The sequence below is a fragment of the Oncorhynchus keta genome, chromosome 28 (assembly GCF_023373465.1).
Source record: "Oncorhynchus keta strain PuntledgeMale-10-30-2019 chromosome 28, Oket_V2, whole genome shotgun sequence".
Taxonomy (NCBI): Eukaryota; Metazoa; Chordata; class Actinopteri; order Salmoniformes; family Salmonidae; genus Oncorhynchus; species Oncorhynchus keta.
This window is the reverse complement of record NC_068448.1, coordinates 40,017,145-40,044,304: the sequence shown is the minus strand read 5'-3', so window position 1 is coordinate 40,044,304 and position 27,160 is coordinate 40,017,145. Positions and strand designations below refer to the sequence as shown.

Sequence of the window (27,160 nt, the reverse complement as noted above, 5' to 3'; positions counted from 1 at the left end):
CTGTCACTGTGGTTACGGCGCGTCTGCCTCGTCTTCATACCTGTTCCAGGGTCTTGAACAGTAGAATATCTTTGCAGGCGTCCTGCAGCCGGCAGCGCTGCTCGTCTGTTTTGGGATGCACCACCCTCGGCTCCTCCACCTCGTCATCGTCATCTGGGTTGAAGGCCTCCGCGCACACTAGTGGGGGAACACTTAGATTGTAACACAACACCTAAAGTCATAGTAAGGCATTCCTCACTGTGCTAGTCACAACGGGGGAACACATTGTAAAGCACACTTCAAGGGACTAATACCAGTGTGACACACCCTGAGAAGTTATCAGCATATAGTGTGATACACCAAGACAACCAGTAGTAACTTAGTGTCAACACCAAGGAGGCATTCAGAGGGCCGGTAAGATTACACCAGAGCAAAGATCTCCAGCTACACCTACTTAACATGCAAAACGTCGCCGCTGAAGATTACATTAGGGAGTAGTGACGTCAACCAGAACTCACCTGACACTCTGCGGTTGTATCTGCTGGGGGGAGGGGCTGGAGGGAAAGAGAGAGGGAGAGTTAGCAGTGAACACTCTCTCCTGTTCACAGTTCACACATCGCTGCAACTGTAGAGCCTGTGGTTCCGACCTCTGACATGAGTGCTAGCAGAGCGCTCTCGAACCCGGCAGAGAGAAACAACTCAAACACATGAAAGGAGACCCGACAGGCATACATTTATGTATTCACACTCTACACTGCTATAAAGCCAGACAAAATATAAAAATCACACAAAAGAAGAAAGCACACCACCAAACCCACACATTTCCCAAATTCCCAACGCACAGCCTGTTGCGTGGGTGTCTTAGACGCAGACTCTTAGGGCTGTGACAGTAGGGTCGGACAGACAGCGGAGCATGGATTGCCTGGAAGGCCAGTGTTGATCATGAATATGTATCCAGTGTACTCCGGTTGTGAATATGAATGTTTAATGAGTGAATGGAGGAACGCTCCTATAGCGAGATAGCTGGAGGCCTGTGATGCGAGTGTGTGTACTGTGGGGTCTGTGAGGAGGTGTGTGGGGGGGGGAATGACAGGACAGTGTCAATACCACAGCCCAGGGTTCCCATCCTCTGTCTCCCTTCACACTCTATTACCAAGCTGTCAGCAACCATTAACTGGGCCATGTGAACGCAGGCCCGACGTAGAGGCACACATTTCAACCCCCTCACCTTCCCCTTCCTCATTGGGACACACTTCAGAGTTTATCCCCTAGGGCCCACGGTCTACAGCTTAGAGACGTCCTCCAGCTCTTTTGTGAAAAGCAATGTCCCATGTATAAATACAGTAAAGTACACACACTTAAAGTTGCACTCTTAAACTCCTGGATCATTTCCGCCTGTGGTTTTGAAAGTGGTGCTCCCGAGCCAAAAGTGGACCCGTCACCCACTTCGTACGATGTTACGTCCTACAATTTTTTTATCTGCAAATTGGTACTATACATTTGTACGGCTTGTGTGAACAATAGAGGAGCAAGACAGAACAAAAGAGGGAAAAGGTCCAACCCCCAGGGTTAACACCCTCCACCCAAATGTGGGTAGAGACATTGTTGGGTAAGACGTCAGCGAGTGGTCACAGAGCATTTGGGAACATTTCAAATGTATTTTTATCCAAAGCCCACATTGGTTGAATTGACCCAAAAATACTATGTCCTCGTGTTTCTTGGCTAGTTACATAGTTTTGTTCACACGCTAGGTTGTTTTTCCAATATTAGTTTGTGTTTTTTGCAACTGCCTGCTGTGATGATCCTCTGACAGACACAGAATGCCCTGTTACCATGGCAAATGCCCACCCCTTAAAACATTTAATTCCTCATAAAAAAAAAAACTCCCAAATACTTCCATTGTGCTCATAAAAGGGTCGGGACTTTATCGTTTCTTGATGTTCATTTGTAGAACTGTTTCTGTTTTTACCATTGTACCTAAATGATTTCCTTTGACATATTCAGGTCACAAAAATGAAATTGAGCAAGAAACCACATTACTACTTCTTACTAGCAATATCACAAAGCATTCTCATCCCTTAGTGATTTTTTTTTCTTTCTTTCTACCTGCCACGGTGCCTAGTTCATTTCCTACCGTGCCTATGAGGATACCTAGAACACCTACTGAGATGTGCCCTGGAACACCTACTGAGATGTGCCCTGGAACACCTACTGAGATGTGCCCTGGAACACCTACTGAGATGTGCCCTGGAACACCTACTGAGATGTGCCCTGGAACACCTACTGAGATGTGCCCTGGAACACCTACTGAGATGTGCCCTGGAACACCTACTGAGATGTGCCCTGGAACACCTACTGAGATGTGCCCTGGAACACCTACTGAGATGTGCCCTGGAACACCTACTGAGATGTGCCCTGGAACACCTACTGAGATGTGCCCTGGAACACCTACTGAGATGTGCCCTGGAACACCTACTGAGATGTGCCCTGGAACACCTACTGAGATGTGCCCTGGAACACCTACTGAGATGTGCCCTGGAACACCTACTGAGATGTGCCCTGGAACACCTACTGAGATGTGCCCTGGAACACCTACTGAGATGTGCCCTGGAACACCTACTGAGATGTGCCCTGGAACACCTACTGAGATGTGCCCTGGAACACCTACTGAGATGTGCCCTGGAACACCTACTGAGATGTGCCCTGGAACACCTACTGAAAATGTGCCTTTTCTTAAGGGCATTTCCACGGTAACAGAGAGATGCTGAGACTTTAAAATGCATGTCAAACAAAAAACAATGTTTGTAATTGTATGGTTTGCAAAGTTAAACCATTTCTACGGAAAAGTTAACAAAACACACACTTGCTTGAAGAACAGTGCAGACGCAAAGTTGGGTAACAGAACTACGGTTTGTGCGGTCATTCTGTTAGCAAACCTTGCATCTGCACGGTTCTTCAAGTAAATGTGTTTTTATAACATTTTCAGTGAACATTTCTGAAGTCGTCCTTGTGCATAGAGTTGTATGTTTTGTTTAACTATACAATCATTGGTTGTGAAAAATCAGAGTCAGCGTCACTCTGCTACCATGGAATTGCCAATAAGTAAATCAGTTGATAAATAAGGTGAAAAGGAGACTGGAGTAGGACCTTCATTCTTGCCGTTGCCCTAGATCTGTCCGTCTTCAGGACAGTCAGTGACACATCTGGGCCCGTACATTTCAAGTGTCTCAGAGTAGGAGTGCTGATCTAGGATCAGGTCCCCTCGTCCATGTAGTTTAGATTAGTTTATTAGTCACATGCAGGGTACAGTGAAATTGTTATGCTATGAGTGCCAACAGTGCAGGCCAATTTAAAACAAAAACAAAACAAAAAAAAATCACATTCATTGTGATCCGAAAGGCAAAACTCATCAACGACCAGCTCATCTTACCAAACCGTGAGCACTGACTGAGTAGAATTGGATTTGAGGAAATATAGGCATGACTAAGCTACTTAAAAAAAAAAAAAAAAAAATTGTAAAAAAAGTTTTCACTTCAGTTAAATAAATTCACGGCCAGAGTGGCCTTTGCCTGAATCAGGCACAAAGGGCATCAGCTCGCCAGGCATAAAGTTAAATACGTGATTCATCATGTGAAAGCTGAAACAGCAGGCTAGTTCTAGGCTACTTTATGTGTCTTCAATCTGTATCGTTTGATTATGTGTATTGATTTATATTAACATAATGGTCGTTTCAGGGTGTCATAATCATTATACTAAAGTGCATTTCTGGGAACGAGTGTAGACTAAGTGTGCCATTGTGCAAGGACATGTGTATTTGCGTGTGCTGCGGGGTTTGTAAGGAGAGTGTGTGAAGTGCTCTCGCCTGTCGTCACGTATGGGGGATATCAAGTGCCTGAAGTTGCCTTGACAACAAAACACAAGGAAGACCTCATTGCCATAACAACCCCCCCGCCTTTCCCTCCTGAAACTACCTCTTCCTAAATGCCAGATTAACCCTCTATCTAACCCGGTATTTTCCCCCTCTATCACGATAGCAATTCATATGCTGCGCTGGCTGACGTCCAAATTGATTTCTATTACACGCTATCACTGTCTGCCGGCCCTGCTAATTGCAGCGAGAGCTGAAGATGATCAACGTGGCTCTGCTCTACTCAGCCTGCCCATGTGAGAGAGCAGAGGAGAAGGGGAGCAGTCAGAGAGCACTTCCACACAAAGAAACGTCGGTGTGAGTGGTTTGTTGCATCCCACTCTTGTGTACAGAGCATAAACAAAATGGTGATAACGGATAGTGCGAATATTGACCAGACTGGCTGTGTACGGACTGTCCTGCTGTTAGTTGAGTAGGCTTCCCTCACCCTCCCTCAGTGTTGCTTTCTCACCTCTCAATCCCCACTCCCACTCATTATTTGTCAGTCTCTCGCTCTCCCTCTTTGTCCATTTCTTCCTCTTTCCGCCACCCCGTTTATCTTTCACGTACTCTTCCCTCACCCCCCTCCCCGGTGTTATAGTCAAGGCCTTTCTGATAAGCACGGGGTCATATGAAGAGTTGCCCGGGGAGGGAGCGGTGCGTCTCACGTGTCTCCTCGGCAACCACAAGCTCAGAGGGCGTGGCTTTGTTGCTGGAGTGGAACATTGCAAACGAGGGGGGTCAAACATGGGTACAGTTAGTGGTCGCTGGCAGCGTTCTTACCAGATTCTAAGATCTCACAACGCCTGGACGAGTGTTTATCTCTTGGCACCACATGAACACGACAGAGCATTATCTTATATGTGCAGACAGAGCGACTGTTAATAAAGACAGGACTGTGAAGTAGCAACCAGTGTCAATGGGTTGATCAGGAACACACAAGAACATTAAGAAGGGAAATGTTGTTGTGAGGCTGTAGGGAAAGAGACTAGGAGGGGACGGGGGTTTAAGTCAGAACACGCTCTGTTGGCATACTGTTGTGGTTAGAGCACCGCGGGGACAGGGTAGGATAGGGGCATCCGTGTCTCCAAACCAACATGGCCGACCTTGCCAATGGGGCGAAGCCAGCCATGAAAGCAGTAGGGAGAACAGAGGCGGCAAGACTGGCTGGGAGCTCCCTCGCGCTCTCAGATACTGCCACAGCTGTATACGACTGTAAAAGAGTCTATTGTAGTCAAGGTTGTCACACTGCTCAGATGATCAGATCTCACAATGCCTGGAGAAGTGTATAATGACTACAGGAACCACTACATTAACAAGATTTATCATGGCACTGTTAAACTCTTCATTCTATAGTGTGCATTAATACCTTATAACGCACGGTATAATTTAAATGTTCCATTTCTGAGCTGCTTTTGAAAGCAAAAGTCGTATTGAAAACATTATTGGCGAATTCGATTTTCATAATAGCAAGCTAGGATGACGGTTTGGTTAGCGACGCTAGCAAGTCTTTTTGGTTACCAAGGCAGCTATTGTAAGTAAACTTGCTAGCTACTTCGGTGAATGTTGTCACATTTCTATTGGCAAATCAATACATTTCTAGCAGAAAAGTTTGCCGACGACACACCAACAACGATGAGACAGCCTATAGTCAGAAGGTCAGAGACCTGGCAATGTGGTGCCAGGATAACAACCTCTCCCTCAACATGATCAATACAAAGGAGCTGATCGTGGACTACAGGAAAAGGAGGACCGAGCACGCCCCCATTCTCATTTACAGGGCTGTAGTGGAGCAGGTTGAGAGCTTCAAGTTCCTTGGTGTCCACATCAACAACAAACTGTCATGGTCCAAACACACCAAGACAGTCGTGAAGAGGACACGACAAAACCTATTCCCCCTCAGGAGACTGAAAAGATTTGGCATGGGTCCTCAGATCCTCAAAAGGTTTTACAGCTGCACCATTGAGAGCATCACTGCCCGGTATGGCAACTGCTCGGCCTCCGACCGCAAGGCACTACAGAGGGTAGTGCGTACGGCCCAGTATATCACTGGGGCCAAGCCTCCAGCCATCCAGGACCTCTATGCCAGGCAGTGTCAGAGGAAGGTCCTAAAAATAGCCAAAGACTCCAGCCATCCTAGTCATAGACCGTTCTCTCTGCTACCACACGGCAAGCAATACCGGAGCACCAAGTCTAGGTCCAAAAGGCTTCTTCCCCCCAAGCAATAAGACTCCTGAACAGCTAACCAAATGGCTACCCGGACTATTTGCATTGACCTCCCCCATTTTTACACTGCTGCAACTCATTTATTATCCATGCAGTCACTTTACCTCTACCTACATATTACCTCAAATACCTCGACTAACCAGTTCCCCCCGCACATCGACTCTGTACCCGTACCCCCTGTATATAGCCCCGTTACTGTTATTTTATTGTTGCTCTTTAATTATTAGTACTTTTTTTTATTACATTTTCTTCATTTATTGTTTATTTAGTAAATACGTTAACACTTATTTTTTTTTATCTTAAAACTGCATTGTTGGTTAAGGGATAGTAAGTAAGCGTTTCACTGTAAGGTCTACACCGGTTGTATTCAGCGCATGGGACAAATAAAATTGGATTTGAAATATGTTCATATATAGCCATGGTATAAAAAGGCATAATCAACTCCAGGGCTCTATGCGTTCCCTGGAAAATAATGCAACTCCGTGGAAGGTCAGTTCCACTCTGCTAACGTGTCGTGGAACACACTTTCTGCATCATGCACTATTTTCCAGGGAGCGCATAGCCCCTCGTTGATTATCCCTTACTTAGCCTATAGCCTATGGATTAAGATAACTTATGAGACACGCGGCAGCACAGCGGCAATAGACGTCTGAAATAGGCGTCTGAAATGGTTATCCATCCACCCCCAAAAAAACAAATCTGCCATACTGAATAGGGTGCCACTTCAGACACAGAAATGGTTGTGTCTGCAAGCTTGTTGCTAATTCTCCTCTGTGCGGATGCTGGACATCTGCTAAGCTGATTGCTTTGACACAACCTCTTAACCGGTGATCAGTGAGGCCCAAGCCGCAAGGAGACAAGGTTAGCCTTACCCTCATACTTCACTATGTTACTCTGTTATACACACGCATGCACTCACTGACTCTCTCAAGAGGGCACAGCTGTGTGTGTGTGTGTGTGTGTGTTTCCCCTGTATGTTTATAGCCCTGTCACTTTTTTATTTAGCCAGGATAGTCTACTCGGTAACAATTGCCACTGTTTAACAGCGAGTCCTGTCCAATTTCAGCCCTGCTGTTTTTCCTCACATACACACACTTGTGTTTAATGCATACATGTTCCAAAACAGGCCCGACGATGATGGGTCAAGGAACATTGCGTTTGGCTTCATTCACCCGTATAGTCCTCTGTGCTATCAATAATGTTCTGCATTTAGACGTCACCAGTCAATGTGGCCCCTCCCCAAATTGCACCGCTCAGCACTTGACAGCACTGTATAGACCAGTCACTAGGCTGAGTAAATCCAGCCACACCCACAGTCTAATCCGCCATTTTCCCTGAACATCAAGGCGGTGGTGTGGCGAGGAGGCGTGGATAAGTGATCATGGCGAGTGAATATGCACCGTGTTTCGCGTTTCACGCTGCTTCAGAAACCTCCCGTCATGTGGGAGTCATCTGTGGATGCTGAGTTTGTACACAAAAGCCAGTGATAAATTGTTGTTTCGCTACCAAATTGTAGAGGCCCTGGACGCGCTACAACGAGCCATGCTAAGCAAGGACTGTTGAAAATGATTTGACATTTTGGTCATTTAGCAGACTAAGAGCAACTTAAAGTTCATTCATCTTGAGGTAGCTAGCTAGGTGGGACAACCACATATCACAGTAAGTACATTTTTCCTCAATAAACTTGGCTCCCAGGAAAATCAGCGATAGTAAGAAAGAAAAAAGAAAAGTCAGCTAGTAAGGGGGAAAATGTATGGTATGTCGGTGAAATTACTAGGGCAGGCCAAATGCTGGGAAAACTTGTACTCAACGGCCTACTTTTCCCACAGCCACCACAAGTTTACCACTGTGTGACAGAGAACATTACACATTACACACACATTCCACACACAGGCTGTTCGATTTTCTGCTCTTTGCGAGAGGATTTCCACTACAATCTGGAGTACAAGAGATTACTCCGAATTTTCAGCTCGTCTTCAACTGTTGTACTCATGGAAATTAATCATATATATATATATATATATATATATATATATTTTTATCTCCCCGTGTCTTTTCCCGGCTTTCACTCTCTCCCTGTCAATCTGCCTCCTTTACTATGCCCAACGCTCGCTCTTCGTCACTCCACATTTCCCTCCCCCTATCTAACTCTCCCTCTCCAGACTAAAGTCCTTAAAAGGAAGTGGCCCTGTCCTGTTTAGTGCTTGCAATGTTAACCCCTTCATGTCGGAGAGGTCTGGGTGCCAATGTTATGGCAGATGCACTAGCTAGGACTTTGGCCAAAGATGTAACAACTCTACATTGGTAGACTAGAGCCTAAATCAAGTGGAAGCTTGTTGCGTGGGCAGAGAAACAGCAGCGACGCGTTCAAGGGTCTAGAGACTGTCACCACCACCAGGACTAGGTTTGAACATGGCAAACAGCACTGACTCACATGTGCCCATTTACAGTAACAGCCTTTCTACTTTGTGTTTAAACTTCACAATTGAAAGCTTGTAAACCAGTGGTCACCAACCAGTCGATCACGATGGACTGGTCGATCGCCAAGGAATTCCTAGGTGATCACCAAACATTTCTGTAAAAAAAACAAACAACGATAAAGCCTTACGTTAACATTTTTATATTTGGTTTCGGGGGCCGTTGGCAGAGGGTGCACTTGATTCAGCAACCCTAGCGACGGGAAGGCAAAGTGTTCCGATTTTGAACCATTTCATGCGTCCGAAGGTAGAACGCCGCCTGCCCGGCAGGCCCAGAGAGCGAATCAAGTGCACCTACAGGCCTACCGCTGGCCAATCAGGTAGCTCAGATCACCGTGCCCACAGTTCCCTCGAGCCATAGACTGTAAAAGAAAGCAGAGTGCACAGCATAGTTGATATTGTGAGATTTCAAAAACATCAAAACCGGTTGGTGACCACCGGGTTAACAAGCTTTCAAATGGTGAAGTTGAAACACCAGTAGAAAGGCTTTGTTACTGTAAATGGGCACACGTGAGTCGGTGCTGTTTGTGTTACCAACCCCAGAAAGCGAAGCACGGCTGTTTTTATGAGTAAGTTCATGTTGAAGTTGTTATTCAGCACTGTCAACACTTTATTCAACACTTTCATAAGCCATAAAATGTGCGTTCTCCCTACAACGTGCGCTACAGTGCTTCGATAAGCTTGCATTTTTATTAGCGGCTTGTCGCTTTTATATGGAGCAATATTTCACTTTCTCTGGAAATCGGATTAACAACATGAATTTGTGCATGAGGTAGAAATAATGCATCAGCTGGGAGACTGTGTCCCCTTTTCTCAGTGAAGGGAGAGAGAGCGGAGGGACGGTGAGTCGGGTGAGAGGCAGCCTCACCGCTACTCCCTCCCTCCCCTCAGACGCAGGCCCCCAGTCCAGTAAAAAAAAAAATAATAGTAATTACGCTCACTCAGCTAAGGAACACCTGCTCTTTCCATGACAGACTGACCAGGTGAATTCAGGGGAAAGCTATGATCCCTTATTGATGTCACTTGTTAAATCCACTTCAAAATCAGTGTCGATGAAGGGGAGGAGACAGGTTAAACATTCACTACGCAGAAATCGCTCTCTGACATTTCCTGGTTGCTAAAATTGTATATAGTTCCGCTAATTTCAGTTTGTGACAAAACAAGCTAGGAGTGGAGAGAGTCATTGTACCATCTAAACTACTGTGAAATACCTTTTCTATAATCAAAAATATTGTATTTTCAGCTGTTTGAAGGTGGTGTACCAAACCGAAAGTAAAACGCTGCAAAACAGAAACTTATGAACGGGAAGCATAGAAATAATGCACATAGAACAGATCTACCTCTTCATAGACTGGCTTTCATTGAGAATGACAGATCTATAACTACATTTGGTCGGGTCGCCCAAAAAGTTACATATTGCAGCTTTAAAGAAGGATTTTTAAGCCTTAAAATGTGGATTGTGTACGTTTGCCATTCAGAGGGTGAACGGGCAAGACGAAAGATTGAAGTGCCTTTGATAGAGCCCTAGGTGGGTATGGGATATAGTGCTTCATACGCTGTTAATTTGATTGTGGGGTTTGAATAGTGTGAGAAGACAACATATTTGGTGAGAATCACAACATAGGGTACAAAACAAATTCTAGCTCTTAAAGGGGCAGTAGCCTACAATGGGTGTATAATTTTCAATTACAGGATTTACTTAATCTGCAGTTATTTTTCTGCTGTTTATTCGGTTACCAATAATAATAATAATAATAAATATATACATTTGTTTTCTTCTTAGGGAGTGGATCAACTTTAATATTGCAGCTTCCATCAATATAATTGTCTGCATCATTTCGAATCCACCATTTATTTTTGGGGTAAGCACACACAAAATATATTTTCCTTTATTATTGCCTGCAAACCCTACCACCCCTCCCCTAATTGGAGTAAACTAATAAACAATAACACATAAGCTAGAAGTGGTAGCCTAAACATGCTATATACACTTTACAGGCACAATCTATTTGATAATAGTTATATTAGGTTTGTTTTTAATCCTGTCCTTCCCTTTATTTCTCATGTCCATCCAGTTCTGAACCTACAAACATTTTACAGATTATTTTACAATTGTTATCTTGTTGTCATTAGTTCTACCCTTCGGCTTCATGCAACCCCTACCGTCTATCTCTTATCCTGTGTGCTGTGATGCTTCACAAAAGTTCTGAACCTTTCTATTCTTATAGTTACTACAGATTGTACATTTTCTATTGATCGATTGACTAGGACTTCTCAAATGACCCAGTATTGCTATCTGCAGAGTTAGCTCCAGGTAAAATGTTGCATTTCTTCAGCCTTTCCTGGACCTGTGACCAAAAACGAGCTACATATGGACAGTACCAAAATAAATGATCTAATGACTGCCTCCTCGCAGCAAAATCTGCAGAGCTGGGAAGGTTGACACACACACACACGTTCAAAAGTTTGGGGTCACTTAGAATTGTCCTTGTATTTGAAAGAAAAGCACATTTTTATGTCCATTAAAATAACATAAAATTGATCAGAAATACAGTGTAGACATTGTTAATGTTGTAAATGACTATTGTAGCTGGAAACGTCAGTTTAATGGAATATCTACATAGCGTATAGAGGCCCATTATCAGCAACCATCACTCCTGTGTTCCAATGGCACGTGGTGTTAGTTAATCTAGGTTTATCATTTTAAAAGGCTAACTGATCATTAGAAAACCCTTTTGCAGTTATGTTGGGACAGCTGAAAAACTGTTGTCCTGATTAAAGAAGCAATAAAACTTGTTTAACTTCTTTAGACTAGCTGGATATCTAGAGCATCAGCATTTGTAGGTCCGATTACAGGCTCAAAATGGCCAGAAACAAAGTACTTTCTTCTGAAACTCATCAGTATATTCTTATTCTGAGAAATGAAGGCTATTCCATGCAAGAAATTGCCAAGTAACTGAAGGTTTTGTACACCGCTGTGTACTACTCCCTTCACAGAACAGAGCAAACTGTCTAACCAGAATAGAAAGAGGAGTGGGATGCCCCGGTGCACAACTGAGCAAGAGGACAAGTACATTAGTGTCAAGTTTGAGAAATAGATGCCACAAGTCTTCAACTGGCAGCGTCATTAACTAGTACCCGCAAAACACCAGTCTCAATGTCAACAGTGAAGAGGAAACTCCGGGATGCTGGCTTTCGAGGCAGAGTTCCTCTGTCCAGAGGCTGTGTTCTTTTGCCCATCTTAATATTTTCTTTCTATTGGCCAGTCTGAGATATGGCTTTTTCTTTGCGACTCTGCCTAGAAGGCGAGCATCCCGGAGTTGCCTCTTCACTGTTGACGTTGAGACTGGTGTTTTGCGGGTACTATTTAATGAAGCTGCCAGTTGATGACTTGAGGTGTTTTGAATGCGGCATCGTTTTGCGTGTCAAGTCATAAACCACGTGCCATGGAATCAGGACATCAAATCTCTTCCCAACTATTTTGCAATCTATATGGCACACCTGATAAACTTTTGTTATTGAACAAATACTTATTTTCCACCATAATTTGCAAATAAATTCATTAAAAGTCCTACAATGTGATTTTCTGGATTTTCCCCCCTCATTTTGTCTGTCATAGTTGAAGTGTACCTATGATGAAAATTACAGGCCTCTGTAAGTGGGAGCACTTGCCCAATTGGTGGCTGACTAAATACTTTTTTGCCCCACTGTAATTTACAAAGATTATACCTTTTCTAAACATTTTATTGAAAAATTGTTATTTTTATCAATTAGTATATTGGAGTTTTAACCACAATATTTGTTGTATTATTTGTTGTGTCTTTTCTGGTCGATTAAACTGAAATTGCAACCAACTTTCCATGGCTTCTTTAAAAAAATAACCATAATTTGGACATTATTTCATTTTCAAATAACCGAAAGTGAGCATTTGTAATCTGAATAAAGGGAAAAGGGCCATTCTTGAACATGGGGTGAGACATTCTTACTAATTTGCTATAGAACCAGTTTGGATTTAAGTATAACTTTTGTATGACTGATGCATTTAGTGAGAGGTCTAACGCTTTAATATTTAATCATTTCTGCCCTCCGAATTCATATGCATTTACATGTTAATCGTATCATCTGATTACAACGATGTCTCATATTTGAACTAAAACACAATCTATTAGCTTCCAGAATTTAAGTAGGTATATCTAACTGTCAGATAACACATTCTGATGAAATGGCTTGTCCTGCACTTTGTAAAAAAACCCACAGTGTATTGTGTGAATGCTGGAAAAAGGTCTAGGTTCCTTTCTAAAACAGATATGTGAATGTAAAGAGGACTTGAACAACAAAAACAGGTCAAGTGAACTGGCAAGGGGCATAAAGAGAACAGAGTTACTTAGCTTCTTTTTATCCCAGAGTTTTAAAGAGGACTCTGGCCTCTATTCAAATAACTGATCTATATGTGAAAACACCCTTAGTGAACTACTACTCAACCCATGCGCTTATCTACTGTCTGATTAGGCAAGGTCGCTGCCTGTCCACTTTATTCCCACTCTAATTGGTTTAGAGAGGACAGGGCCGAGGTTGTGGCCTGGACAGTATTCACTCTACTTTGACAAGACAAGGTCATTTCAGACAAAAACCTGGAAAATGGAACCTGGAACATCTTCCATTACTATTTTCATGTATTGTAGCCAGTGTTTGAGATGTAACTAAATGTTGTAGTAGCTTGGTGGTAGTTGAACTAAATTCTAATCTTGGTAGTGTTTTCAGTAGTTAATCACTTTTTTTGCAATGTAGCGGTGTAGCTAACTAATGGCACTCCACTGTTTTTTTTGCCAAAAATATTGTGAAATAGGCAAGAATTTCCCTTGAAACAGTTTGCATTTAATAGGCTAAATTACACATTCTGTTAACATCCGAGTCTAGAGTGATCGGTTCTTACAATTTGTAGTCTATGAAATTTCAGATTTAGATATGAAAATGTATCATGACATAGTTTGGATGTAAGTGAACTACTTTTTCAAAGTAACTTCAGTAAACTCTTTTTATCTTTAGGGTAGCTTAACTTCAAGTGTTGGGGAAGCTTCTGAAAATATATTTGACCAATTACCTAACACTGATTATTGCCCATATTATGCCTACTCTATTAAAATACCATACATATAAAATCGGTACTGTTTGTTAGAGCCAGGCGATTAGCTCCCTCAGCTCCAGCACCTTTCCAGTGGTGTAAAGTACTTAGTAGTACTTTAAAGTAGTTTTACTTAAGTCGTTTTGAGGTATTTGACAAATTTTACTTTACTACATTCCTAAAGAAAATGTACTTTTCATTCCATACATTTACCCTGACAACCCAAAGTACTCGTTACATTTTGAATGCTTAGCAGGACAGGAAAATTGTGAAATGCACACACTTATCAAGAGAACACATGGTCATCCCTTCTGCCTATGGTCTGGCGGACTCACTAAACACAAATGCATCTTTTATAAATAATGTCTGAGTGTGGGAGTGTGCCCCCTGTCTATCCATTAATTTTAAAAACAAGAAAATGGTGTCGTCTGCTTTGCTTAATGTAAAGAATTTGAAATGATTGATACTTTTGATACTTGAGTATATTTTAGCAATTACATTTACTTTTGATACTTAAGTATATTTAAAACCAAGTACTTTTAGACAAGTAGTATTTTACTGGGTGACTGTCACTTGAGTAACTTTCTATTAAAAAGGTATCTGTGCTTTTACTCAAGTATGACTATTGGGTACTTTTTCCACCACTCCCCCACCCTGACAGCATCTGTCTCTGTCTTGTTAAGCCCACTCTCCCTAAAATAGTGTGTACCCCCCCCTCCAAAACTCCTCGAGTACCCCCCAACAGCACATTTTTTATGTAGTCCTTGACAAAGTCACCTGGTTAATCCAGGGCTTGATGATTAGTTGGCAAATTGAAAGAATCAGGTGATGTTGTCTGGGGGGTACTTGAGGACAGGAGCTGGGAAACACTACACTAAACCACCTTGTATAATCAGATCAAGAAGTTATGCCGTCACACCCAGCGCGGGGAAAGATCTGCGTGTGTTAATCCTGACGGCTACTATGTGCCTGAGTGAGAGAGGACAGGACAGTCTTGGCGGTGTGTTTTAAACTTGATTTCAATGTTAACGATATTACAGTGGACCGGTAGTATCAAGATACAGTCCGGCAATCTGGGGCACAAAGCCACAGATTATTAACTACATCAAAGCATGCAACAAGTTAACACTTTTTGCAGTCTCATTGTTAGCTACGCCATAGGTTATTATGCATTCCATAACAATATGTACAGCACACTGAACAAAAATATAAATACTGAGTTATAGTTCATTGTCCCGGGTTTGTGGCTGTCGAGATCCCTGCTGTTAGTTGTCATCAATCTTCCCCGTGACCTGCCCTTTCTAGAACTGCGAGTAGTGACCTACGTTGCTAGCTACCATGACAAAAACCAAAGCCGACGGGAGTACCGTTGAGGACAGTGGTGTCTATCACACATGTAGGATTTAAATAAATAAGATACCTACAAGCAGTTGTTACAACAACAAGAAAATAGCTTCAAGTGTTTTGTCCAAATACTCGTGGATTCCAAGAATGGACGACCTGACCAGAGAGGACCAGGACCTGAAGAACAGCTTGAAGTTCTGCCAGGGTCAGCTCGATGAGTTGAAACAGGAGAACGGCAAGATGACAGCAATCTGTAAGTCATTGAGAGAGGACATCAGTTGTGTGTGTGAATCCATGACAACAATGACAGATCTGATTTATTTCGAGAGTCAATCAAGGCGGAACATGGTTTTGGACGGAATTGCAGAATCTCCACGAGACCTGGATGGAGTCTGAGGACAAAGTGAAGGAAATGATCTCTGAGAAATTGAAGATGGACCACAGGAAGATTGAGGTGGAGCGCGCCCACAGAACTGGAAAACCCACCCCCGGCCCAGGTGATAGACCCAGGCCGATAGTGGTCAAGTTCCTGAGGTTCAAGGACAAGGTAGCTGTTCTTGAAAGAGCCAAGAACTTGAGAGGAACTCATATCTTCCTCAACGAGAACTATCCTGAAGCTGTGAGCCAGAAGAGGACAGAAATGATCCCAGCCATGAAAGCTGCCAGAGCCCCTGGGGACATTGCTTACATCCGCTATGACAGGCTCATTGTCCACCCTACCTCCCAGAAGCCTGGAAGGGATGAGAGAGCCAAGCCTATGGGTTTGTAGCTTAAACCCCGCAGCACGTACACACAGACCAATTGATTAATGGACTGCTGAATATATACATTTTTTCTTTTGCTTTGTTTGCTCGTTTCAGTATTAAGCCCATCTCTGATAAGCTACCGAGGAAAGGGCTGAAAATAGCCCATATTAATATATGTAGCCTTAGAAATAAGGTTCATGAAATCAATAACTTGCTAACATTCATATATATTAGCCATTTCTGAGACTCATATCAGACTGGCTTACTTGCTGTAAATTGAGAAATTGTGTGACTAAACTCAACAAAAAGAAGAAGAAACTGTATTATGAAGCCAAGATCACTGATATAAAGAATGATGGAAAAAAACTTGTGTACTTTAAATGAAATCATGGGCAGAAAGACAAATTCAACTCCATCTTTCATCAAATCAGACAGATTATTCATCACAAAACCATTTGATGTTGCCAATTATTTGAATGATTATTTTAAGCTGCCCCCCAGATGATCCAACAAGTGAAGAACCCAGATGTGGAGTTCCTGTGCTGGCGTGGTTACACGTGGCCTGCAGTTGTGAGACCGGTTGGATGTACAGTCAAATTCTCTAAAATGACGTTGTAGGGATCTATTAGTAGAGAAATTAACATTCAATTCTCTGGCAACATGCTGTTTAATCAGCTTCTTGATATGCCACATCGGTCAGGTGGATGGATTACCTTGGCAAAGGAAACATTTTCAGTAACAGGGATGTAAACAAATATGTGCAGAACATTTTTTAGAAAAAAAAAAGCTTTGTGCGTATGGAACATTTCTAGGATTTAAAAAAATGTCAGCTCATCATACATGGGACACTTTACAATGATGAAAGAGGATGGTTTCCATATCATTCAGCGTAGAGCGGCCAAGCCGCATAAAACCCACGAACAAGTGACTGAACGCGGTGACTGCTCGTGTTCAACGTGGGGACTTCATAGTGCACCACCCGGTACGGGAGCGGGGCCGTGCGAACTGCAAATAAAAGCGAGGATGGGTTTTCCCTCAGTTTCCTGCCACATGTGATGCACAGGGAATTAGGAAGTGCCAAAAGTTCCGATGCTTATCAAAACGTGGCTGAAAATACAGCAGTAAACTGCATGCAGATGTCTAGACGTTTGCCACCCCATTCACGCTCACATGGAGAGACTGGGAGCGATTTTAAAGACAGTTTAGAGTGGGTAATCGAGGGATGCTAACCATTAGATTATCCTACATGCACAATCGGGCCTGGTAATTAGGTCACCTGTTGGACATCCGATAGTGACCACATTTGCTCCTTTACTTCAGTGAATGGCACAAAATGATGCTCGAAAACGGTAATCTATTCTCATGTCATTGCATGCGTTTGATCCCGCTAACACAGTTTTCAATAAGGCATAGGGGCACTAACGCACACTAGGGCTAGGCATTATAGTAGGCCCAATCTCTCTGTCCATTCCACATGAGTAGAGTGACTGAAATGTGTTGCAAAAAGTAGCTACACATCAGTCAGAGCGCTGTCTGCTGACAGAATGCCCGTTCGTGAATGCGGGAATTTGATTGTTAGACCAACGAGCAAAGATTTCTCATCTGAGTGGAGAAGTGCAACTGAAGCACAAAAGTCAAGCAGAAGTTACAATAAGAAGCATTTTAGATCAGCGTTTGCAAAACGCAGCAAGATATTTCTTATGCTTCTCACCTCCCCCCTATGTGAAAAACATAATTCTGGGTTAACACAACCCCTGTGATACAAAATCTGGTTACAGTAACCCATCTGCAAAGTGTCCTGACAATTGCCTGCAGTCTGTCATGTTTTCATTCAGGTGATTCTCCTCTATTCACTGGGCCTTGTAATGCACTCAGACAAGTTATGAAGTGCCTGTGTAAATCGTTCTTCCTCTTCTTACAGGCTCGCTCTCTCTATACAGCCAGTCTACTCCTCCCTGTCTTTTACAGCCAATCTATTCATCTGTCTCTCAGCATTTAAAAAAAAAAACATTTTAAAACATCAATATACCATTATTCATTCATTTCCCCTCCTTGCAATAACAAAACAAGGTCAGTGAGGAAAGAACGAAAATGTGCAAAAATGTTAGGAGGCTATTGGTTCAAATGAGCTCTAATGGCGCTTCTACTTCGATGGCAATAGTATTGAGGCAACAGTTTGTTTTCAAATCTATATTTTAATTCCTTTAAAAAAGGTGCTACAATTTCTCCACTATGTGGAAGCTAGGTGAATTGAATACAGGACTAGACTGCATTCAAAACAAAATCTCTCCCTCATCCAATTTCCCCATAACATGGAGACTCACACTTGAGCCTTTTACTTTTTGTCCTCAGCTGTAAAGTGTGTTTTTGCTTGTTATTGAAAATATATTTAGACAGTACAATGACTCCCTTACACTATCCAGTACTTGTTTTCTCACAAACAGAAATTGAACAGTGTAGAATTTTAGCAACCAGGAAATTACAGCGATTTCTACACTGGCCACTAAATAGTCAAAACAGCTTTCCCATTTTGACAACAGATACCGCTTTAGCGGGAGAAATAAATATGCGAATAAGACAGCCAATCACAACACTGGCGGGTATTCAACACGGTAAAACACTGTCATTTAACTATTGCTGCAGATATGGTAATTTTCTGAAATTGCAACGCAAAAAATGTAAAGAAATCCTATTTGTAGCACCTTGAAGTAGCTTGAAGGGACAAACTGCAGTTCAAAGGGCAAGAGAAATGTAACCACTCAAATTCATACAGAACTATGGATGCAAGGACTGACCATCCATGAATTCAAAATGACAGTTTTAAATCATGTTTTGAGGCTACCCGTGTTTAAGTCAAAGAAGTATATTTTGGGTAAGACAATTGAAGTCAGCGCAAGAGACATTTATATTCTTTAAGAATCAATGGGTATGGATATATATCTATATATATATCTATCTCAGGAATTTAGTCAATAAATAGATGTAGCAAATCGCAAATTGCCCCTTTAAGTATGGCGCTGAATATTACTGCAGCTACGGTCGTTTACACAATAAACAAGTTACAAAACAGTGTCAAGCTTGATGATGGGAACTTCCATTATCATGGGGACCAAGGGTCTGCCATAAATATGCCAATAACATTTTAAGAAACTGTCCAAGCGTGTCAGTGGCTGAAAGTAGTGGTGTTATGCGTGAGCGATGGTTTCCACACCAAGTGAGGAATTCTCAGCTTGAATGTCGGGCCCACCACCTCAAGCTCAACAGGACTGAGCTGCTCTTCCTCCCGGGGAAGGCCTGCCCGCTCAAATACCTCTCCATCAAATCTACAACTCTACGGTGCACCCCTCCCTGAGTGCAAAGAACTAAATAAGCTTTGTTGTACAATTAACGGACAATACACTGCATTTCAAACAGTTAGGAACAATCTAATGAATTCAGGGCTTGTAAAATTATACCTAGGCTAAATATAAGCCTTCCACAACCACATGGACCACATTTATAAAACACAGACGAGACAGCTAGCACATAATAGTATTGTGGCTAAAATGCAGCAAGCAGTACCACAATGCCGCACGCAGCAGAAACTGAGCATACATTTTCCCAGAATCATATTCATTGATACTGTTGGACCAAACCTCGAACGCAAATAGCGAGTTGAAAATGCTTGTTGTCAGAGAGGAAGAAGTGATCTTTCGCCTTTGCTGTTGTAAGTGGCAGGGGGAGGGGTCTTGGTGTCTGTGTTACGAGTGAGAAATTGCATAGTGCGCACAGAAAGAGTAAGGAGACGAGACCAAAAATAAATAATTATCATTAAAAAACTAAAATAAAACTTGATTCTTGTGATACAGGCATTTGGAACATTGCGCTAAAACCCACAGTACGGGTCAAAAGGTTGGACACACCTACTCATTCAAGAGTTATTTATTTAGACTATTTTCTACATTGTAGAATAATAGCGAAGACATACAAACTATGAAATAACACATGGAATCATGTAGTAACCAAAAAAAGTGTTAAAATCAAAATATATTTTAGATTCTTCAAAGTAGCCACCCTTTGCCATGACAGCTTTGCACTCTCGGCATTCTCTCAACCAGCTTCACTTGGAATGCTTTTCCAACCGCCTTGAAGGAGTTCCCACATGCTGAGCACTTGTTGGCTGCTTCTCCTTCACTCTGCGGTTCAACTCATCCCAAACCATCTCAATTGGGCTGAGGTCGGGTAATTGTGGAGGCCAGGTCATGTGATGCAGCACTCCATCACTCTCCTTCTTGGTCACATAGCCCTGACACAGCCTGGAGGTGTGTTGGGTCATTGTCCTGTTGAAAAACAAATCATAGTGCCACTAAGCACAAACCAGATGGGATGGCGTATCGCTGCAGAATGCTGTGGTGGCCATGCTGGTTAAGTGTACCTTGAATTCTAAGATCTTCCTTTCACTTACTCTGCATCTCACAAAGACACAGTGGTTGGAACCAAAAATCTCACATTAGGACTCATCAGACCAAAGGAAAGAATTCCTCTGGTCTAATGTCCATTGCTCGGGTTTCTTGGCCCAAGCAAGTCTCTTCTTATTATTGGTGTCCTTTACTAGTGGTTTCTTTGCAGCAATTCGACCATGAAGGCCTGATTCAGACTTGAACTCCGTGAAGCATTTATTTGGGCTGCAATTTCTGAGGCTGGTAACTCCAATGAACTTATCCTCTGCAGCAGAGGTAACTCTGGGTGTTCCTTTCCCAGCGCTTGGCGGTTTTTGCGACTGCAATTTTCTGGATTGATTGACCTTCATGTCTTAAAGTAATGATAGACTGTCATTTCTCTTTGCTTATTTGAGCTGTTCTTGCCATAATATGGACAAATAAAGTACAAATAAAGAAACCCTTGAGTATGTGTGTCCAAACTTTTGACTGGTAGTGTAAATAATTTAGAAAAATGTGATTGTATTTTTCTTCCCTTTTTACATTACAGGTAAAAATGGAAATCGACAACTCTCTGACTCAGTCTTCATCGGTTTCTTTCTTGTAAGCATTTTCCTATCCTGGAGTCAGACCTTGTGGAAATTGTAATGAACTTCGTCTGTTGTTTGTAGAGAGTCAGACCGAAATGCAGCGTGTAGGTTACTCATGACTTTTAATGAAGAATAATGCGGTACATGAAATAACTGAAAATACAAAAACAACAAACGAGTGAAACTAATACAGCCTATCTGGTGACTAACACTAAGACAGGTACAATCACCCACGAAATACAACGCGCACTCAGGCTGCCTAAATACAGTTCCCAATCCGAGACAACGAGAATCAGCTGACTCCAATTAGGAATCGCCTCAGGCAGCCAAGCCTAACTAGACACACCCCTAATAATACACACTCCCAATAAATACAAACCCCAATACGAAATACAACATATAAACCCATGTCACACCCTGGCCTACCCAAACATATAACAAAAACACAAGATACAATGACCAAGGCGTGACAGAAATCTGTGGTAGAGAAGATAAATGTATGACAATTTAGCATAGACACTACATTCCATCTAGTGATCATCATGATTTTTATAGTTTAGGCATATAGTTAGCTAGTTGTGGTGTTACCCAGCTAACAATAATAGTCCTTGCTAACACTAATAAATAAGTTACCTGTATTGAAAATGAACTAATGAACTAAGTGTATTGACACAAGTAGCTAGCTAGCAAGCTAGTGTTAAGATGCTGAGTGTGTCTCACGTAATAACCTTGGGTAATGAATACCCCGAGAACAAGGTTAAGGGAAGATCAGACCATCAAGCCCAGTTAACGTTAGCTAGCTAGAGAGTAGCAACTATAGCATATTTCACCACCTTTAGCTAGCTAGCCTTGGTTAGAAAACTAGCTAGCTGATAAAAAAAAAGTTGAACACCCCCTTTGCGTGGAAAGTTTATTCTGTTTTAGGTAACACGCTAGCTAGACTAATGGGCAAGCCTGTGTTGATGGGCAAGCCTGTGTCTCCCGTGTTGACGTTTTTTTTTTAACCTACAACACTGTTTCTTTCGCTGCAATGTCTGGATTTTGTACACCGACTTTCTCGAACCCCATTCTCTGCACACTTGTTACATGTTAATGTCAACACGTGGGCTTGTTTAAGGTGGTCGTTATTTTTGAGCGTGTTGTGCAGATCAATGTTCCCTCAAATTTTTGTTCAACACTGAGCAAATTTCAGGTCGGCTGAGCGCAAACTCGAATGTTGTGAAACTTTTGTGCAAATTCCTGCGTGCGTTTACAGTGAATTGAAGCTGTACCCACATTAAGTTACAGTTTCAGAAAGTGGTCAAGTAGGCTACTGTGGCTGCCAGAGTGGCTTGCCATAAAAAACAATGGAGAAAATACATCCCATAACATTTTAACGTGGAAATGGACGTGTTATCATTCAGCCTACAGTAGCAGCCAATGTGTGCTTTTCAATGTAGGCCTACATTCCATGAGACTTTCGAAAGAAAAAAAAAGTACGCAGAGCTTGACTGTAACCTGTTTATCCACTTGTCCGTCAGACAAGGAGGTGACTAAGGTTTGTTTTGTTTGATGCAAGAAACCACTTTACAAAAAATTTAATTCACATACCATTATAAGAGAGAATCAGACAAACGATGCTAACATATGCCTATTGGCTACTTAGCTTATTCAAGCCCGTCTCAATACAAAACTGCTCCTTTAAGGGAAAAAAAGATGATAACTCTTTACCCGACTCACTTGTAAGAAACAATCCCTCCCCCGTTGCTGACTGAAAACGATCTAGGACTGGACTAATAACTCACTAATTAGCAAAGGATATGAACAAATGTGCACACGTGGCTACATGCAGCTCTGGCTTTGATATCAAAACAAGCACATCTACTCACGATCACTCATGCTGTAAACACAGTCAAGTTCAAAGTGAATGGCACAGATCCATTATAGCAACGGTCTATTTGCATAAAGTCCTGCAGCTCTGATTGGTTATGCCGCACTGGTCTGCGTAGAGTATGGGCTGGGTCGTGCATGTTTACACAATAGAATCCTACTCCGATGTTCCGCCTAAAACAAAATCTCTTGTGTAGTTTGTTTTGTTTCGGTATGTTGCTTTGAAAGTGGCTAATATTGCGTTGACTTGATCACAATTCCCAAAGTAAAGGGAAACGTTGATAGTGTTAACAAAGGCGGAAAACACTTACAACTTAGAAACTTCGAAAATTTAGTTCAGTTCAATCTCGTGCTTCTCTGTGCGGGTTGATATTTATTCTGCACCAAGGAATCTCATCCAAACGTGAGACTGTTCCTCAACAGTGAAACCCTTGCAATGTTACAGTGCATTCGCAAAGTATTCAGACCCCGTCCCGTTTTCCACATTTTATTACGTTACAGCCTTATTCTAAACTGGATTAAAAAAATTCTTCATCAATCTACACATAATGACAAAGCGAAAACAGGTTTAGAAAGACAAAACAGAACTACCTTATTTACATAAGTATTCAGACCCTTTGCTATGAGACTCGAAATTGAGCTCAGGTCCATCCTGTTTCCATTGATCATGCTAGAGATGTTTCTACAACTTGATTTGAGTTCTGTGGTAAATTCAATTGATTGGACATGATTTGGAAAGCCACACACCGGTCTATATAAGGTCCCACAGTTGACAGTGCATGTCAGAGCAAAAACCAAGCAATGAGGTCGAAGGAATTGTCGGTAGAGCTCCGAGACAGGATTGTGTCAAGGCACAGATCTGGGGAAGGGAACCAAAAAAATATTCTCCAACATTGAAGATCCAAGAACACAGTGGCCTCCATCATTCTTAAATGGAAGAAGTTTGGAACCACCAAGACTCTTCCTAGAGCTGGCCGCCTGGCAAAACTGAGCAATCGGGGACGAAGGGCCTTGGTCAGGGAGGTGACCAAGAACCCGATGGTCACTGACAGAGCTCCTCTGTGGAGATGGGAGAACCTTCCAGAAGGACAACCATCCCTGCAGCACCCCACCAATCAGGCCTTTATGTTAGAGTGGCCAGACGGAAGCCAATCCTCAGTAAAGGCACATAACAGCCCACTTGGAGTTTGCCAAAAGGCACCTAAAGAATCTCAGACCATGAGAAACAAGGCTCTCTGGTCTGACGAAAACAAGATGTAACTCTTTGGCCAAGCTTCACGTGTGGAGTAAACCAGGCACCATCATGCTATGGGGATGTTTTTCAGCAGCAGGGACTGGGAGACGAGTCAGTATTGAAGGAAAGATGAACGGAGCAAAGTACAGAGATCCTTAATGAAAACCTGCTCCAGAGCACTCGACTTCAGACTGGGCTGAAGGTTCACCTTCCAAAGGAACGACAACAACTCTAAGAACACAGCCAAAGCAACACAGGAGTGGCTTCGGGACAAGTCTCTGAATGTCCTTGAGTGGCCCAGCCAGAGCCCGGACTTGAACCCGATATAACATCTCTGGAGACCTGAAAATAGCTGTGCAACAACACTCCTCATCCATGCATGCATGTATATATAGAACTACTCGACTAATCTCGGTTGACCAACAGCCTAACAATCGACCAGTCAACTAATTGGTGTCAGCCCTAAAACCATTATTCAACCAAGCTTTATAGGCATACAATTTGGCAAGCACGAATTACTCCCACATTCTTAACCATAACTTTTTTTGAATGTGTCAATTGTAATTGATGGTTTATTAATTCACCCATTATCAAATGCACAGTCAAATGATTCAACAATTTAAAGTATTTTAAAAAATGTTATAGTTTCTGAACCCGTTTTGCCACCAAGACTCCAGAGCCCTTTATTGCACAGATGTGTCAGCGAGGTGGTAGGTTATCAATTGGCTAACAATTATCACATGGTTTGTGCAGGCAGAAATATTGTGAGTCGGGATGCTATAGGACACTTGAACACTTTGTAACAAGCATGGTAACATGCTTTGTTACACCACTATAATTAGACTGCAATTACAGTGTAGTTATGAATTATTACAATACTTGTTACAGTGTAATTACTTATGTAATAAGGACCCCTTAAAATGAAGTGTTACCAAAAATGACAATTAAATCTATTATTATTATACTATTTACTTTGAATTAGTTATAATATTTTGATATTGATTACTGCGCTGCTGGGTAGAGCTTGCAATGTAAGCATTTCACTGTACTTGTACATGTGACAATACAACAAACATGGCATCTTATGTCCGGCCAGGGCTGGCAGACATTAGCTGGCTGCATCTTTTTTTCTGTAAATATGTTTTTCATGGCATGGGTGTGGGGTGCATGCACTTATGTCATCATTGAAGACAATTAACCAACCAAATAAGATCCGCAGTGGGATCTAATATAACATGTGCAGCCTATAGGATGTCACTGACAGTTGCAGTCATAAGACTAACTAGTTTTAACTAAGGTTCTCCAACTACAGTCCTGAAGTGCAGACTTTTAGTCCATCTGCACTCATCTCTATCACATCTGTTTCAAAAGACCAACTAAGCATGATCGTATTCAGTCTGGGCCATATTAGGTGGAAGGCCTTATCAGGCAGTAACTTACGCTCGAAATCAGACTCGTCGGACCCGTCTTCGTCTCCATTCGACTCGGTTTGCATCGGCTCCCCATCAAACATCACTCCTTTCCCGAGCTTGACAGCAGCACCCGCCCCATCTTGGCTTCTGGTGTCCCGCAAGCGCGTGAAATATTGCACGGCGAATTCCACCAGGTCCGGTGGCCTCTGTCGAAGCACCTCCACCGTGTAGCCTTGCAGCAATTCCGTCAATCCCACCGGTATCTCGATACTCATGACTGTGTTTAGATGGCGCTACCTAACTTCAAATATGTTCAGGTATACTGTGTTTTTCTTACAAAAATATAAATGTCGCTAGCTACGAATTCTATCAGTCCATGTGTAGCACGCTAGTTAGCTACTGCTACTGTGAGATAGCTGACACTGGTAATAATAGCGTCAGAGAAACTGGGTTAGCTTGCTGACATTGATGAGCAGTTCACCGGAGAGGTTGCTTAGTTTAGCCAGCTAACACAATGTCCAAGCAAATAGTGACACTTCTTTTTGTCGAAGGGAGGTCGGTCTTGTGTAAAGAATGAAATGTGACCAGTTACGTTAGCGTTAGTTTATGATATCTGACTGAGCTGTCAAGTTGGGTAAGTTAGCGTGAGCTAGATAGCTCGCTCGCAAGATGCTTTTATGACAGCTGACCCGTAAACGTTAGCACAAATGATAACGACCGTTAGCTGGCTCGCTCGCTGGCCTCCCTGTTCTCTTTATTTCGCCTCCTCTTTTTCGCCCGTCTCCTTGCCAGGGTAGCGGCTCAACCCCTCCGGCTAATGGTATAACGGATCAATATCAACAGCACGGAATAATTGACCTAGCTAGATAGCTAACTAATTATATCCAATCTGAGTTAAACTAGCTAGCTGATTAGCGAACAGACGACGTAGATACTTACTGTTACACCAGCGAGCAAACTATCCAGCTAATTTAGCATATAATTAAATGATACTTTGGAGGGTGGGACTTGTGAATGTAAGTTAACTTTAGCTAGCCAGGTTAGCTAACAGGTTTGTTCCGATTAAAGAAACTAACTAGAACATATAATTAAATAGCCGAGGGCTGACTTAGTATTATACGCATAAGTAACGGCGGTTATAGCTAATAGATCACGTTACTTTAGTTAGCTACCGGTAACTAAACTAGCCAACAAGCTGGCTAGCGAGAAGCGTCTGATGTTACGATTGCATACAGTTCAGACAATCCGAAACTGGTGTATCCTAAACTCCTGTAAACAAGGAGCGTCAGGGACAACCTAGACGTTACCTTGAATCCAAATTACCCAGTGTTTCAAAAAAATGTGTGGTATGTTGGTATCGTCACTTGTGATATTCGGTAAATCCGTTTCTGCCTACAGTTGAGGCTCTTCTTTTTCCTTTTTTTTTCTTGCTCCACCACACGAGCGTTATTTTCGGGGGCGTGGTCACTCTACAGGGATGAACGTAAGACACGGTTGATTGACCAATCCCCTCGAAGACTCATGACGCGCAAGGATTTATCGCGTTCATTTAAGGCCGAAGGGGCGTGCACAGAGGAGGACGATGAAGGAGGGGGCGAAAGACCCTGACCAGTGACGTCTGTCTGAATGGGCGCGTTCGATATTGCAGCCGGCTTTAAAGGCGAGTAAAGATTGACTAATCGACAAATCACCGTGCATCAGAAATAACTACTCAGTATTGTTTGTAGATCACGCAGTCCGTCAAATTTACCCATGAAATATCATGGTTTTGATGCTCTTGAACACGGCCTTAGAGTGGCGCACCAAGCATATCAAAGGGAAGGGATTGGGAACACA

At 42.5% G+C, this 27,160-nt stretch overlaps 1 protein-coding gene across 1 annotated transcript in view; it reads right to left on the bottom strand.

The window, feature by feature from the left end:
* prkar2aa (protein kinase, cAMP-dependent, regulatory, type II, alpha A) overlaps positions 1-26,814 on the bottom strand; it is a 39,747-nt gene extending 12,933 nt beyond the window's left edge. Inside the window, exons 1-3 of the mRNA XM_035741171.2 lie at positions 25,353-26,814; positions 498-533; positions 41-177 (exon numbers count right to left, since the gene is read on the bottom strand). Coding sequence (XP_035597064.1) covers positions 41-177; positions 498-533; positions 25,353-25,599 — 420 coding nt within the window. The 5' untranslated portion in view covers positions 25,600-26,814. The remainder of the gene's footprint in view (positions 1-40; positions 178-497; positions 534-25,352) is intronic.
* Positions 26,815-27,160: the final 346 nt, after the last annotated feature.